The following is a 15,996-nucleotide window of genomic DNA, read 5'->3' on the forward strand; positions in this document are numbered from 1 at the left end:
TCCATGGAGGGGAGAGGTGACACGAGGGATGGAGGAGAGTGATTTATCAACCGCTCAGACTCAGGGCGTGGTGAATGAATGGCATCTCTCCAGGATCTGTAGTGTGATGGTGTTGTTGAAATTTATACTAGGGGAGGCTCAAGGTGATCCCACAGACAATCAACCTATAAGCATCTCTAGCCAGATGGTAAGGGGGCCCATACGGCCAAGGCAGCAGCAATACCAAGATGGCTAAGATGCTCCAAGACAGCATTCACAGAGGCAGTTAGTTCCTACAAGGGAGGGTGTGGTCCCCAGGTATTGGCATAGCTCAGATGTCCCCTGTGAGCCTGGTACCGGGAACACGGACTCACTGGAAAGGGAGAGAAGAACCAGCTTTGACCAGGGAGCTGCGTTCTCAGCTGGGTTGTTAAACAATGGTGGGGAGGAGGAGTCCATTTGAGTCATAGGAGGCCTGGAGAAAATCTGAGAAGGAGGAGTCGACTTGGGAGGGACATGGCTGTTAACATCAACCGTCTTAAGACTTGCCAGTGCAGAAGGAATTAGATGTGACCAGGGCCAGTGTGGGGGTTATGGAGTCTGGAGAAGCAACTTGTCTTGGAACTAGCCTGACCCTGGGGTCTGTGGTCAAAATCTCTCTCAGCACTGCTCTCCTCACCCCAGTGGTGGCACTAAGCAAAAGTGGCTGGTCCAGTTGCCTTGTCATTCTGGCAAGAAGGGATTTATTACTTGTGCTTTCATCAAAATACGTGTTCTCTGTGACCATAAGCAAATGTCTCTGGTGGTCTGTGCTGACCCTGCCATCTGCCTCCACGGAGCAGCCCTCCTGGGCTGGAAGCATCCATCATCCTGCAAACAGGTGTTTGGTTTTTGGGGAACACTCAGACCCCAGGCTCCCAAGTTACTGCTGCCAGTGTCTCTTTAGAGGCTCCGTTTATGGTGCACATGGAACAGTGAGTGGCCCTCAGCTGGGGCATGCCACAGAGGAGGGTGAGGGCAAGCCCAGGAAGCAAGGCCACATGCCATTTGCGCAAAGCATCTTGTGTAAATAGCAAATGCCAGCCTTATGCAGTTGCGGTAACCTTTTCTTAGTCCCGGGAGCTAAGTTATTTCCTCAAGCATGAATACACTGCCTTACTCTGGCCAAAGACAGGCCGTGTAGGCTGCAGGCTGTATACTGATGCATGTGCATGTGTGTGGGAGGGGCTAAGTGCTAGAACAAGTTTGCAGACCAGGGTGCCCAGAGTGGACATTCAATAAATGTTTAGCAACTTAATAGCCGTTTATTGAGCACCTACTGGGTAGCAGGCTCCACAACTATTGGATAAAGGAAAGCACCTGCAATTATATCTGTCTGGAAGAAGAATAACCAGCTTCAGGAAGCGGTTATTATCACTCTGGTGGCCTCCGTGAGCAAGAGTATAGATGATTATGGTGTGCGCTAGTTTAGCCTCATTCCAGGCATCATTCTGTGCCCATAACTTCGTTTATCTTTCTTCTGTTTCTTCCATATTTACAGTTCCTTTTCTGTTTGGTTTTGTTTTATTCTGTGTTTTCCTATCAATTGCCTTGCATTCTTTCTGGAATAGGATAGGACATAAACCTACGTACAGTTATAAGGAGCAAGATAACGACAAGTGTCAGCAAAATTGAGCAGCTTGCCTGACGCTGCAGTGAGTGAGTGGTGGAGCTGGGACCCAACACCACGGCCATGCCCCTGTTGAGACTCACGGTACCCCCAGCCAGAACCTGACCTCAGAGAACAGGCTGCCCACACACAGCAGCCTGGTATTTTGGAAAGAATGTGGCCTCCAGGGCCAGGACGAACTAGATTTGAAGAGCAGCTTTTCCACTTGCTAATTGCAACCGTGAGCAAGTCGTGTAGTCTCTGAGCCTCAGGTTTTCAATACATAATTTAGACATAAGAACTACTCTGCAGGCTATTCCAAAACCATTGCCAGTGAGTCAATTCCAACTCATAGCGACCGTATAGGACAGAGTAGAACTGCCCCATATGGTTTCTAAAGAGTGCCTGGTGGATTTGAACTGCTGACCTTTTGGTTAGCAGCTGTAGCTCTTAATCACTATGCAACCAGGCTGTTAGGGGGTAAAAACAATGGAAGGTGATCAGTCCTTTCTATGTTCTCAACAAAGATGGGCCATGTCAATGCTGGCCCCCCATGGCTGCTCTGGCTCTGTCCATGTGGTCATAGAGTTTACCAGCTATGTAACTAGCCACCTGATTTTTTCTTTTTAATTAGCATTAAAAATATGGTACATATACGTGTAACAAAACATTTACTACTTCAGAAACCTTCACATGTACAGTGTGGTGACCTTCGTTATGCTTATCACGTGGTTTAGCCATCACTGTTAGCTGTCCCCACATTTTTCCATCACCACTAACAGAAGCTCAGTGTCCCCTCCGCACGGAGCCCACCTTCCCTCTCCCTCCTGCCCTGGTGAGCACTATTAAACTTTGGTGTCCGTACACTTGCCTATTCCAGACATTTCATATAAGTGGGATCATACAATACCTGTCCTTCTGTGACTGCCTTATTTCATCCAGCATAATGTTTTTAAGGCTTACCCATGCTGTAGCACGTGCTGGAACTTCATTTCTCTTTATGGCTGAGTCATATTACGTTGTATGTATGTACCATGTTTCATTTATCCATTTATCTCTTGATGGATTTAGACTGTTTCCACCTTGGGCTATTGTGGATAATGCTTCAATGAACACACGTGTACAACCTTTTTCGGCTGAGCATTTACTCTTGGCCAGGATATCTGCCTGGCTCCTTTTCATTTTATCACAATAATCCTGTAAAGTGGATACACTTATCATAACCCCAGATTTTAGTGATGAGAGCCCTAAGGCTGAGAAGTCTAATAACTTCCCCAGGGTCACATGGCTCGTGTGAAGGTGGAGTCTGAATCTGAGCTGATATCCATCAGAGCAGGGTCTGTGCTGATGGACATGGAGCTCTGCTGTCTCTCTCTACATGGCCAGTAAGTCACTCTGAGTCTTCTCAAAGGCCCTGCGACTTCGTGCATACTTGGCTCTGGGCTGCTGTAAGTGCCATGGGTCCTGCCTGCTCCTCCCTGCTGGCAGGGGCTTAGTTAGTGGCTGCTGGTCAGGCAAGTCAGTGGATGCACAGATGTGCAGCCTCCTGTGATACTATGAGCCACGCAGAGGTAGCGCCATGCTGAGCCTGCCCTGTTGCTTATGCGATGTGTGGTGTACGCGATCCGTGGTGCTAAGTTGTACTCAAGCCCAACACCGAGCACACAGGTGCACATGTAAGACACATACTTATCTCAACAGCCAAGGCTGTGTGCACAGCCACGTCCTGAGACTTGTATGCTGATCTGTGCCCTGGGCATCTAGCAGACATTATCTCGTTCAGTCCTCACCACGGCCACCTTAGTTCAGTTGTCTTCATTATTCAATTGATTTCTTTATACATTTATTGATGCAACAAACATCCCTGGAGGGCCAGAGTTGTGGCAGCCACTGTGCAGGCCCAGGGCATGCATGGGCCCTGTCCAAAGGGCCTGCTCATCTAGTGGGCACACTTGGTCTATGCTCAGAGAAGGAAGCTGAGGTTGAGGAAGAGCAAGTGGCTTGTCCAGGACAACCAGCTGAAGCCTGGTGCCTCCACCCCAGGCTGTTCCCAGCCAGCAAGAGACTGCAGAGAGTAGTCTGAAGGCATACCACACTGGGCCCCTGATGCTGACAGGTCAGGGGACCACTCTGGGCTGCCACCTACCCCCCGCCCCCCTGAAGTCCCCAGCCCATGTGTGTGATTGAGCTCAGCCTCATGCCTGTCAGCATATCTTGCCTGTGATGCAGGTCCACGGAGAGACTGTTCAGCTCAGCAAAGGAGAGCTCCTTCCGGGTATAAAGACCCTGTCATCTCTGACTGTTCACACCTAAGAGGTACCTGCAGTGTGGTCAGCTGAGTGCATCACCCTGGGCCAGGTGTCAAGAGCCTCTTTCCCAAATGAGTGCGAGTGGCCTGGGGGCTGTAAGCAACCGCTGGCTCATGTTTAGATCCCTGGATTACTGAGGTGCCTACAAAATGCAGTGACAAATGTGCACTACCATCCAGCCACCTAACTGGGGCGTGCAGAAGCAGTGGGGGTGGCCCCGCCGTTGTACTTGAGATACATGCCAGACTCCCTCTCATGACTTGCGAGATCCCATATGTTCTAGGCCTCTATCTGCTTCGCCGTCTTCATCACACACCATCCTCCTCCTCACTATTGCTCGACAGCCTCACAGGCTATGTATCAGCTTCTCAGACACTTCTAGAACTTACTCCAGACAAGACTCTCAAACACGGTTCCAGTCTCCAGTGTCTGCCAGCCCTTGCTGAATGCAAACCCTGCCAACTACCAAATATCTTTGGCAAAATATTTCCCCTCTCTGTGCCTCAATTTCCTTCATTGTAAAAATAGAGAAAACAGAAATAGCCATCTCAGAGGGTTAACGTGAGGATTAAACACTATTTGTAAGCTCCCTGACACACAGAACATGCTAGATGAGTGTGAGCTAATGTATGAGTAATTATCCTTCAGGTTTCCATTCACCTGTCACCTTTCAGTGAGGACTTCCCAACTCCTCCAATTTAACATCCCCCCCCCATGCAGATACCACTTCTAGTACACTATACTTCCATTGAATTGGATTTCTACAGCTTCTCTCTATATGTTAATTTGTATACTTGAAATACCCACACTCGTGTCTCTAGATGGGAAGGTCGCCGGTGTTGACCATGGACGTTTGGTACCGTGCAGATGCTCCTCAAATCAAATGAATAGGTGCATGACTTGGTTACTCCTAGTGGGAGAGACTTGGGATATACTTATGAAGTTTGCAGACTAGTGCTTTTGTATGTATAACCATTCTGATCCTCACGGTAAGTTTTGTCTTCCTCATTCTACCTCTGCCAGGTTTATTCTGAGCAGCGTGCTTGCACCAGGACCCATGTGAAGGGCCATATGTGTCTTGTTATAAACTTTGGACATGCTGGTCGGCGATGGGACTGGCTGGGAGAGGGCACATAGGCTTTTGAAGACGGTGGTGATGAAATTCAGTTTGTGTTTGGGAAGAGCTGTATGTCTTCAGTGTGGAGATGAATTGGACCAGGAAAGCTGGGACTGACAATGGCTATGATGGCTTCAACTTGTCCTCGGGGGAAGGTGGGGCAGCCATGTGGAAGGTGCCCATGGATGCAGTTGACCTGGGTTGTATCTTGCAGGATCCTGGAGCTGCAGGACACAGGTGACCTCGATGTGCTCAAGCAGAAGTGGTGGCCATACTCGGGTCGCTGTGACCTCACCAGCCACACCAATGCCCAGGCTGACGGCAAGTCGCTCAAGCTGCACAGCTTTGCTGGAGTCTTCTGCATCCTGGCCATTGGCCTTCTCCTCGCCTGCCTGGTGGCTGCCTTGGAATTGTGGTGGAATAGTAACAGGTGCCATCAGGAGACCCCCAAAGAGGTCTGTGCATGGACACTGTGTTCCCATCATGAGCCAAGAGAGGGGGAAGTCACACGGGACCATTCGGGGAGGGGGGGTGGTTCTCACTGTTAGTTTATACCCAAGTCACGTTGTTGGAGACAGAGATTGTGTTTTACATTGTAGGGTTGTGTTACTGCTTCATTGTCTTGAAAGCAGGAGATCAAATGTACGGGACACTTTCATGTGCCAAGGTGCTGATCGTGGCCACTAAAGTCCTATATTTATCTGTTGCACACATACCCCTGGACAGTACCAGGAGCTCCTACCCATCCTGCCCTGCCCATGTGCCTCCACCCTGACCTGGAGAGAACAGCTCAAGAGATAAAAGAGAAGCCCATTCTTCCCGGTTCTGGTTGCCTTCCGTGGAGTGCCAGGGGATCCTTGCCCCTCCACTACCCCTCCTCCCCTCTACCTCCTGCCTGGCAGGGCCCAGCCTTCCTCTTTCCCTCCAGGGCCCACCCAGTGCACAGACTGTGGTGGCTCTGTCCAGACCTCGGGTCAGGGGACTGCTATTCTCCACACCTTGCTGACCATGAGCTGCCTCTGCCCCTCAGGACTTCCTTCCTGGCAGATTTTTGTTCTTCTTCAAGCTCCATTTCTTTGGAAATGAAGGCTTCCCCAAGGTTCCCTGGAGACAGTTCCTGTAAGAGAGGGTGGCAGAGAGTGCCGCTCAGCCAGACACAGGCAGCATTGGCCCAGCCACTCTACCTGAGGGCTGTCACTGTGTGCTAATATACCTCAGGCACTTCCAGAACCACTGCCCCACTTGTTGATTCTGTTGGTGCAAACAGATACAAATCTCAAACAAGAGGCAGTAAAGCAGCCTACATCAGACCCAAAAAGGGTGGTGGTCCGCTGGCGGGAGTGGCACCATCCCCTTCTCTGTGGCCTGGGTGGCTGTATGGAATGCAGTCCCACAGAGATGGGCACCCCACCTCCCCTGCAGACTGTACACCCACACTAGACTGTGAGTTCTCTGCCATCGTATTTCTCTCACTGCAGGGGCCGCTGCGTGGCTCAGCCCATTTGCAATGTTCTGGGGCAGCGCCTTCCTCTTCTGCCTTCTGTGTACTCCCATGCAAGAGAATGCAAAGTCTTGGTCTCCCATACCCTCTGGGGCTCTCCAACGCTTCCTCAAGAGCCCGCAGAAAGTAAAAAACTTCCTTGGGAGCCTGAGCCCTGAATTTGGACTTGTAGCCTACTAGACTGTGAGAGAATAAATTTCTCTTTGTTAAAGCCATCTACTTGTGGTATTTCTGTTAGAGCAGCACTAGATGACTAAGACAGAGGGCATGGGGACACAGGCTCAGACTTGGCCCTCCAGAACATCCCCTGAATGCCAGTGTAGGAAGATGGCACCCTTCCTGTAATTTGGAAGTCTATGTCCCCTTCTAGTCATGTCCCTTCACTCCCATAGGTCCAGACTTGAAAGCCCAGACAGAGTTAATTGTCACGGCAGAAAGGAAGGAGGGGGTAAGGAAGGAAGGAAAGGAGGAGAGAGAGAGATTTATTTTAAGGAATTGGTTTATGTGATGTGGGTGCTGGCAAGTTTAAAATCTGTAGGCTAAAAACTCAGGCAGTCTTGTGTCCAGGATATGTAGGTCTGGAAACTCCATCAGAATGTCTATTTATAGCCTTGAGGCAGAATTCTTCTCCCTCAGGAAACCTCAGTTTTTGCTCTTAAGGACTTCAACTGATGGGCCCACCCACATTATGGAGGTTAATTTGCTTTACTTACAGTTCACTGATTGTAAATGTTAATCACATCTACAGAGTAACTGCAGAGCAACCTCTAGACTAGTTTTTGATGCCAAAAATGTGCACTGTAGCCGAGCCAAGTTGACACATAAAATTTATCATCACAGATTGTTTGCCGGAGAGAGAAAGACAGGAGGTAGAGGTGGAAAAAGAGAAAGATAGCGAGATCAAGAGATGGCCTAGCAGTGAGGAATAGTTCCTGCTTGCCAGGGGAAGCAGCTTATCTTCCTTTGTGTCCTCTGTATAAGCCCAGGACCTCAGGTATGACAGAACAAACATATCAGTCCTGCCTGGAAAACGTGGGGCTCTCTGAGCCCACTGCCAACCGCTTCGGGCTGGGAATGCGGACTGAGAAGAGGCAGGTGGAAGCTGCACTTTAGGCTCACTAGGCCGCTCGTCTGAAAGTGCCCGGCCTGCCTTTCCTCTAGCTCCTTGGTGTGGCTGAGGAGGGCGACATGGTGAATGAAGGAAGCATTCCATCTTTTCCTATTTTTATGGGTTTTTGATTTTCACTGAAATTTCTTTCTCCCTCCCTTCCTCCCCTAGTCTTTTAATAAAAGCATGCTTGTATGGACCCAGCTTCTGTCCTCAAGGAGCTTACCATCACATGGACAGCTGTGGCAGAGTGCCCAGGCAGGCTCTGTGCTGCTGATCAGGCTGTCCTGAGTGGTTGATGGGTGTTGGAAAGCCCAGAGGCCAGCCCAGCCCAGCCAGGGCATGTGGGGCTATAGGGGCGATAGGGGCGAGACTGCTCCTTAGGAAGACTCCTGTGGGCTGGGGTTGTTAGACCTGAAGGATTGAAGCACTCACATAGCTGGAGAGGAGATTGGAATTGCATTTCTGGCAGGGCAAACAGCACAGAGGTCAAAGTTAACAGAACACTTCCTGGAGCACCAGGGCCGGAGGGTGGGCACAGGAAGATGTGAGTGGAAGAGGCTGCAGGAAGCAGGACCAAGCTCAGGAGAACTGTAAATGCCCAGCTAAGGGGCTTGAACTCATCTTGTAGGGATAGGAACTAGGAGAGAGGTTCAAAAAACAGCTTTTTACAGCAGGTCTTTAAAACCTTTGAGGAATAATGACAGCGTTTAATTGAGAACTACTCTGTGCTCTGGTTGCATGTTTTATGGAGCAGCATTTGCAATTAGGTGAGTGCGTCTGCTTACTCTCAGGATGTTTCATTTGGGGGCTTTGGCCATATTTCTTACACCTCGAGAGCCCATCTTTGGGTGGAGCCCCAGTGGTGTTTAATGGCTCGCGCTGGGTATCTTGAGAGTGTGGATGCTCATTGCCACCTACTTAAGGAGATGTAGTAATGTGTGTTCAACCTCTTAATATTCACGGGGACTTGAGCTCATTTTTTTTTTTTTTTTTTGTAAGGAATCAGGCGATTATGTAGTTAACCAATGCAGGTGAGTGCACTAAGTTCCAGGCATGCAGTACAGAGCCACCCGGGAGATTTATGGGGGATGTGAAACCATTGCTCTGGGGATAAAATATTCATGAAATAAAGATGAGGACTGCACAAATGGGAGAGGACATGGGGAGTGAGGGATGAATCACCTGTCACTGGATGGGAGATTGGAATTCATGTTGCTTCCTGCCTTGCTTGCTTGCTCCAGCCTCCACCGCCATTGCAGATGGGAGCTGAACAGAGGCCAAGTAGCTGGACATAGGGGTACAGAGTGGCAGCTAGGCCGTCTGTTTTGTCCAGTGGCCTGGCTTCTGTCTGCATGTCCCCACAGCACAGTCTTGCTCCCCATGGAAACTTCCATCCTAGGGAGACTCCCTTTTGGCTCCCACCCTTCCCTGCCTCAGCTCCTCCGAGGCCTTCTTCAACTCCATGCAGTTATTTTCCCTTCTGCGTCATTCCTTTCTTTATTTACACCGGTCTCATGGTGTTGTCCTAAGGAGTCAATGAGCGAAGGTGTGCAGAGAGCTTAAGGAAGTACCTGGCCCATGGTTCATGCTTGGTGAGCGGTGGCCAAGAGGCTCCTCATTCCCAAGGACCTGGTGATAAGCAGTAAGGGTTGTAGGTGGCAGGTAAATTGACTCTTAGGGCATCTTCTGTGCACCTGACAAACTGCATTCTCTCTTCTTAACTCCTCCTAACAACACTAGAGGAAGGCCTTTCCCAAGAGAATTGTGGCTCGGAAGTGGCAGGGGAAGAGCTGGGCTACAACAACGTGGCTGCCTCCAGAGCTACTTCCAGTCCTCCTCCATACACCAGCCTCCTTCCGCAGGCAGGCAGGCTCTTCCATGGGCCCCAGGCACTGGGCCTTCCGGTGGGAATGTGCAGGAAGAGGGATTCCTAGCAAGCATTTCCCACAGGGTTGGGGAAAGAAGGGTGTGGACTCCAAGTTCTTCCCTGCACCAGGCTCCTGGCCCCTGGCCCCTGGCCCCTGGCCACTGTTAGGAATTCTCTGAGCCTCAGTTTCTCTCTTCTGTGGAAAACAGCTACACAACTGAGATCACACAACTTGGCATTAGGGTTGAGTAGTGAGTGTATGCTTCAGCCCTTATCCCAGGGCCTTCCAGTCTGAGAGAGCTGAACATTTGTCACAAACCAGTGTGTATCTCAAAACCAGTTCAGACAGAACTTCCTGCCACTCTGGGCCTCCTCCCCTGAGCAGACACCTCATAAAGACGTGATTTGCATTGCCATTGCTTATTTACCTGCCTGTCTCTGCTTCACACCAGCCAGGGCTTACTCCCCTCTGCATTCCCATCACTTTGCCTGTCTCTGGAACAGTGGACCTCTCATTAAAGATATTGAATATAACTGCAATATTGAGCACCTTACATGTGCCAGGGACCAAGATGGATGCTTTACTAAAAACATCAGCTCATCTGGTAGTAGGTGCTCAAAGTGTTTATCAAATGAATGAACTGGTCTGGGTGCCTATGAAGAAAACATTATTAATGTTAAATTGTGTGTGCTTATTACAGCTGGATCAATGGCTTTCAATTCTGGCTGCATATCGGAGGTGATTAATTCTGGAGCTTTTTAGAAATACAGCTGTCTGAGCCCTCTTCCCCAAAGGGTCAGATTAGTTAGATCTGGACAACTGTTAACTTCTAAAATCTCTGCATGTACTTCTGCTATCCAGCCAGGGATGAAACCACTGGTCTGCACACTCCTTCCAGGTGAAACTGGGAGTGTGCTGCCTGGGGTAGCAGAGGAGAACACGGGTTTGGAGCCTGTAGGTGTGAGTTCTGACCTTGACACCCTACTTACTGTGGATTGTGTGAACTCTCTTCACCTCTAACCTCCACCCACTCCTTTGTAGCCCTGCCTCCACCACCTGTGCTATGAGGGGGCCTTTAGCTCCCACTTCTCGTTGTCCTCCCTACAAAGACTGTGCTCGAGCATCAGAGCTGTCACTCATGATGCCCTGGAAAGCTACCTATCATCTCCCGAGACCACATTCTTGACTGAACGTTCAGCTCTTTTGCCCTTACCCAACTATTACTCTCAGATCCCCAACCCGGAACCTTTGGGGCCAGGTAAATCTTCAGAGCGACACCTAAGATCACATTGATTGCATTTCTCCCAGCTGTTGGGTCTCATTTGCCAACTGGTTAGTCTCAATGGTAACAGGAGAATGCCACCTCCAACTGTCCCAGTCAATCGGGAAATCCCTTGTCCCGTTTTGTTCCTGCCCAACTTGAAGTAGGAGCCACTGAACTCCAAAGGAAATCAGTTCTAACGAGTCCCGTGTGTCCCGGGCTGTTACATAGAAGACAGTTGAGTTAATCACCGTTTTCCAGTACACTGTATTATTTCCACATTGGTGAACAGCGGCTTAATTACAGAACTTTATCTCTCTGCAAGGCAATTCCTCTGAGAGTTTCCCCAGTAACCTCTGCTGGTGCATCTGTCATCATCCTTAATATGGGATGAGAAAGGCAAAGCTGGGATTCAGCCGAATGCACGGTGAATACAGTCAGTGAATTTTATGTCATAGAGGTGTTTGACTAGGTCAGTTACCTACGGTAAATTAATAAAGGCAAGAGCAAGTTTCCAAGTCTCTTTCCACAGCTGTCATTACCTGGCTGAACATTGAAACCTTGAAATAATGAAGGTGTAAACTGACATAGTTCACATAAAAAAGCCCATTATATAAATTTGCATAACATAATAGAATGCACCATTTTGTCTAAAATATAGATAATTATTCAAATCACTCCTGGCTGTTTCCTTGAGTGGACTGATTGCTCCTGCCTCTTCTTGGCCAGAGACACATTGAGTGCCACCAGACATGACTTTGCGTGTGATAAATCGGTGGTCCATGGTGGTGTGAAAAGACAGTGCTTCTGGAGTTTGCAGACAAGATGGTTTTCTCTGTCTTCCTAGCACCTCAGTGCTGGCCCTGGTGGGCAATGCCAGGCAGGAAACTCAGAGCACCCACCACGGGAGTTGGAGGCAGGCTCCATTCATTTCTCAGTGAGGACAGGCAGGCATTAGCTTTATTTAGTTCTACTCATTTTTTTGTCCAGATATACAGTCAATATAGGGAGCTGATGATGATACTGTCTTCTCCGAGGGTTTGTCTTGGGGTTAGAGCTCTCAGCAAGAGTGGAATTTGAATAGAATGAAGTCCAGTTGGTGCAGAAAGGATGCTTTCCTTCAAGGCATTTGGGGCTGGAAGCTCTCCATGGGGGGTTTGTTAAATTGGTGTGGACATTTCTCCACGTCCTGAGATGAGGACGTTAACTTAAGAATGGATTCTCACTGCAGTCTTTACTGGAACTGCTTCACTTGTCCTTCATTTCAGGCAGGGGGAAAAAAAATAGAATTTTAGAAACTGTTCATTCAAGCTTGTTCCTTCAGAAATACTAACCTTAAGGCAATTCAGCCATCTCCACACCCACATCCTGGGCTAGTCTTTATCTCAGATGCTTCCGCGTTGCTTGGTCAACTCTCTGTAATTCCGTGTGTTCTGGTAGATGAATGCCTGTTCCCTGGTGATGGTGTTGTTAGCTGGCCTCAGGTCAACCCCCGACTCACGGTGACCTCATGCGTAATGGAACGAAATACTGCCTGGTTCTGTGCCATTCCCACGAGTGATCATGGGTTGGAGTGTTGTTGTCACTGGCTGGTTTTTGGAAGTAGACCACCAGGCCTTTCTTCCTAGGCCATGTTAATCTGAAAGCTTTGCAAACATGTTCAGCTTCACAGCAACAAGCAGAGTTCCTTACTGAGGGATGGGTGGTGGCTGTGCTTGAGGGGCATTGTTCAGGACACGAACCTGGATCTCCCGCACGGAAGGCAGGGTTTCTACTACTGACCACCGCTGCTCCTTGCCTTTGCCCTACCACTTTTTAAAGGCCTCCCAGAACCTGTTTTCCTGTAAACTTCACCAGTGAAGGCATCCATCTCAGAACCACCACCACACCCCGCCCCCCCCCCCCCCGCTCACATTTTTCTTCATAGGGACTTTTATTGATTGGTCTTTTCCTGAAACTCTCCTTATGTTTCCTTGGCATTAGGTAGAGAGGGCTCTTCTAGCTTTGTCCCCACTCCCAGCTTCCTGCCTTCCTGTGGCCTCTTAGCCACGAAGTTTTCCATTTTCCTTCTCCAGACACCACCCAAACTAGGGACACCTCCTGGACTACTGTCCTGCCCCAGTGCTCCACAGGCTCTGAGGGAAACAACCAGGCCCTTCCTTGCTAACTACCGGAATCCAGAGTGGACACAGCTACAGCCAAGACACTCACCTCCCAATTCAAATTAGTTTGCTCTTAGATTTTATTTCTTTTCATTGCCAAAGATTCCTTAAAGGCCTGAAGGGGAAGTGGAAAGGAGGAAAAAGCAGCATTATGCAACTGAGTTGTTCCAATGATTCCCAGGACCACTTGGCTACCAGTTTTCCTTTTATGGAAACAAAAGACAGGTCTGCCAGCACAGGTACCAAGCCTGCCGGGCTTCTCCAAGCTTTGCTGTCTGCTCGACAATTTTAACAGGGAAGGCTTTGTTATTACACCCAAAAGGTTCTAAAATTCTCTCTCAATGTATTCCAGCCTCCAGGCTCCCTGATACCAGTCTTGTGCCCTTCATATATTTTGAAATGAAAATGGCCTAGGGATAAAGATATTTACCAAAACTGACTATGGTCAATTCAACGGAAATGGGCTGCATCAACTGCTTACCCAGAGCTCAAAGCATCCATGAGAAGGCTGGAGATGCAGGCTGTGATGGGCAGGGGGTCAAGTCTTGTCCAGAGGCTTGGAGGTAGGGGCTAGGAGAATGGTCTTGGAGTAGAAAGTTTGGTAAAGCACTACCACTGTAATGGAGAAAACATCAGCCATTTTCTGCTTCTTTTTCTCCTTATTCTGGATTCAGGTAAATTTCTATTGGCCTTACTTGGGCCACTCTCCTGCCTCTTGGCTACATGTGCGCAGGCTACCAAAATGTTATACATTGAGGAAGAAATAATTCTCCAAAAGCAAATAAGTCATGGTCTTCTTAGGAAAGGAGAACTGAAGCTCAGTGGCCGCCAAACATTGGATGCACAATTTAATAGTTAGAAAATACTATTAAAATAGTTCCACATCCAAAAACAAAAACTACACGAACAAGTGAAATACACAGAGAGGGGCAAAGTTGCATAGGAATGGCTCAACCATGATGTAAGGTGATTGAGAACTTGAATTTTATTTGTTAAATATTTTATGAACTTGAGAAAGAGTCAGTGAAAGGCACTGCGTGAATGATATTTAGTTGGACAAAGCACAGAGGCCTGATATGTTCAGACACTTTCCCTAATTTTACCCATGTTACTTGCTATCCAGAAATGCCTCCAACTCAGAGATGGTCTCCATGCATCAATAAGCAGAGCTCAGCTTGTCTAGTGCCTCAGATCACAGGAATCTTGGTTCTTCCCATGGGGCTATGCCAATGGTTTCTGATGTAATTTCCACTCATGACACCAAGCCAGGCCCCACTCTCTCCTCCCTCCTCAAGCCAGTTGGCTCTCTCATTCTCAGATTTCCTCCTGGCCTAGAATGAGTTCTCCATTGTTTTATGGGATTTGTCATTTTCTTGTGTTGGGGAAAGTTCTGGAAAAGATAACAGGTTTCCCAGCAGAAGCCATGCTCTCTGTGCCAATCATGAAGTCACTAAAGATGTGGAGGGCATTGTTTCTGCTCCCTCTGTGCTGGGGGCATTGGGAACAAGGAGGGAATTGCAGAGGAGAAATTCAGAGTTGAATCTTTGTGGGGGTTAACCCTGTGTCTGGTGCACTTAGGTGAGGGGGTGGTCATGCCAGTCATCCAGGGGAGCCTCCTTCTGGGTGAAACCTTCACCCTTCAGCCCCACAACAGCTCAAAGCAGTCACTGGAACAACCTTTAGGTTGTGTGGTTCTTTTTTTTTTTTTTTTCATTTGGAAACATTTTCAAGGCTATTAAATTCCTTGTATTTCTAGCAACCCCACAGGTGGGCAAGAAACAGGCTGCAGTCTTAGAGTGGATGTCACATTTCACCACCTGCGGGTGTGTCTCAGTTCAGCACCTTGACATCAGGGAAGGATAGGCAGTGAACATCACTAACAAGGAACCAGTGTGGGCCCTCTGCTGGGCCCCTGACCCTGTGCGTCACCACACGAGGGGTGGCTGAGGGAGCAGAGCCCGTTGTCCTTGTCCTCAGAAGTTTTCAGGCAGCATGACCTCTTTAATGTATTCTGACATAGTAGGCAAATCCCCGAGTATGGAAAGGAATGATATTTGTTCTGTTTTATTTTCTTTCTTGATAAAATACATTAATGAACAAACAAAACATTTGTCTGTGATGCCATTCACCATGGGGAGAAAGTGCCACACGTGAGAATGCTTCGTTTAGGCTGCCGAAAGGAAATGAGCTGACTCCTGCTACACCCTTTCTTCACTGTCCCCACCTCCCACCCCCATCCAGAAACCCGGGCCCCATTAATCTTCCAGGGAGGAACCTGGTCCCCCTTCTGCCACTCCCTGCATCTCTGGACATACTGAACAGGGAGATCGCGGCCTCAGGTGCAGCAGAACTTAACCCCCTGCTCCAGGTTCCTGTGCTGCCTCTGACTCTCCCCCACGCTGTGACTCTGGGGATGTCATTTAAACTTCCGGAACCTGAGCTTCCTTTTATGTAAGGTGAGGGTAATCGAAGCAAGTGTTTTGAGAGTTGTGAAACTTAAGTGGCAAAATAACCAAAACCTGTTGCTGTCGATTCACCTCCGACTCAGGGAGACCCCGTGTGTGTCAGAGTAGGCCTGTGCTCCACAGGGTTTTCAGTGGTTCATTTTTCAGAAGTAGATTGCCAGGCCTTTCTTTTGAGTTACCTCTGGGTGGACTTAAACCTCTAACCTTTTGGTTAGCAGCCAGGCTAATGAACTATTTCCACCACCTAGGGACTCCAACAGCAGATTTACAGGGGGCCTAGTAGGGGTTCAAGGATCATTCTCTTTTATTCCCAGGGGGGCTCCTTCTTTCTACTTTTGTCTCTCCCAGTCATTCAAAATGTCTCTTAAAAGGGCTGCCTCTGGACATGCAGGATCCTAAGCAGAATGCAGAGGGAGGCACACTGCTGCAAAGGTCTGCTGACAGGCTCTTTGCTGAATGGGGTTAGTGTCCTAGGCCACTGGCTGCCCAGAAAACTGAGGGTTGGCCATATGATTGAGGGATTGGGAGTTATGTAGGGTTCCCCCACTGTCCACCAGGATGAACAGCCCTGTGTC

The 15,996-nt window shown here is 48.8% G+C and overlaps 1 protein-coding gene across 1 annotated transcript in view; it reads left to right on the plus strand.

The window, feature by feature from the left end:
* The window catches only part of GRID1 (glutamate ionotropic receptor delta type subunit 1), a 984,507-nt gene that overhangs the window by 968,002 nt on the left and 509 nt on the right, over window positions 1–15,996 (plus strand). Inside the window, exon 15 of the mRNA XM_049894341.1 lies at window positions 5,268–5,508. Coding sequence (XP_049750298.1) covers window positions 5,268–5,508 — 241 coding nt within the window. The remainder of the gene's footprint in view (window positions 1–5,267; window positions 5,509–15,996) is intronic.

The sequence above is a fragment of the Elephas maximus genome, chromosome 8 (assembly GCF_024166365.1).
Source record: "Elephas maximus indicus isolate mEleMax1 chromosome 8, mEleMax1 primary haplotype, whole genome shotgun sequence".
Classification (NCBI taxonomy): Eukaryota; Metazoa; Chordata; class Mammalia; order Proboscidea; family Elephantidae; genus Elephas; species Elephas maximus.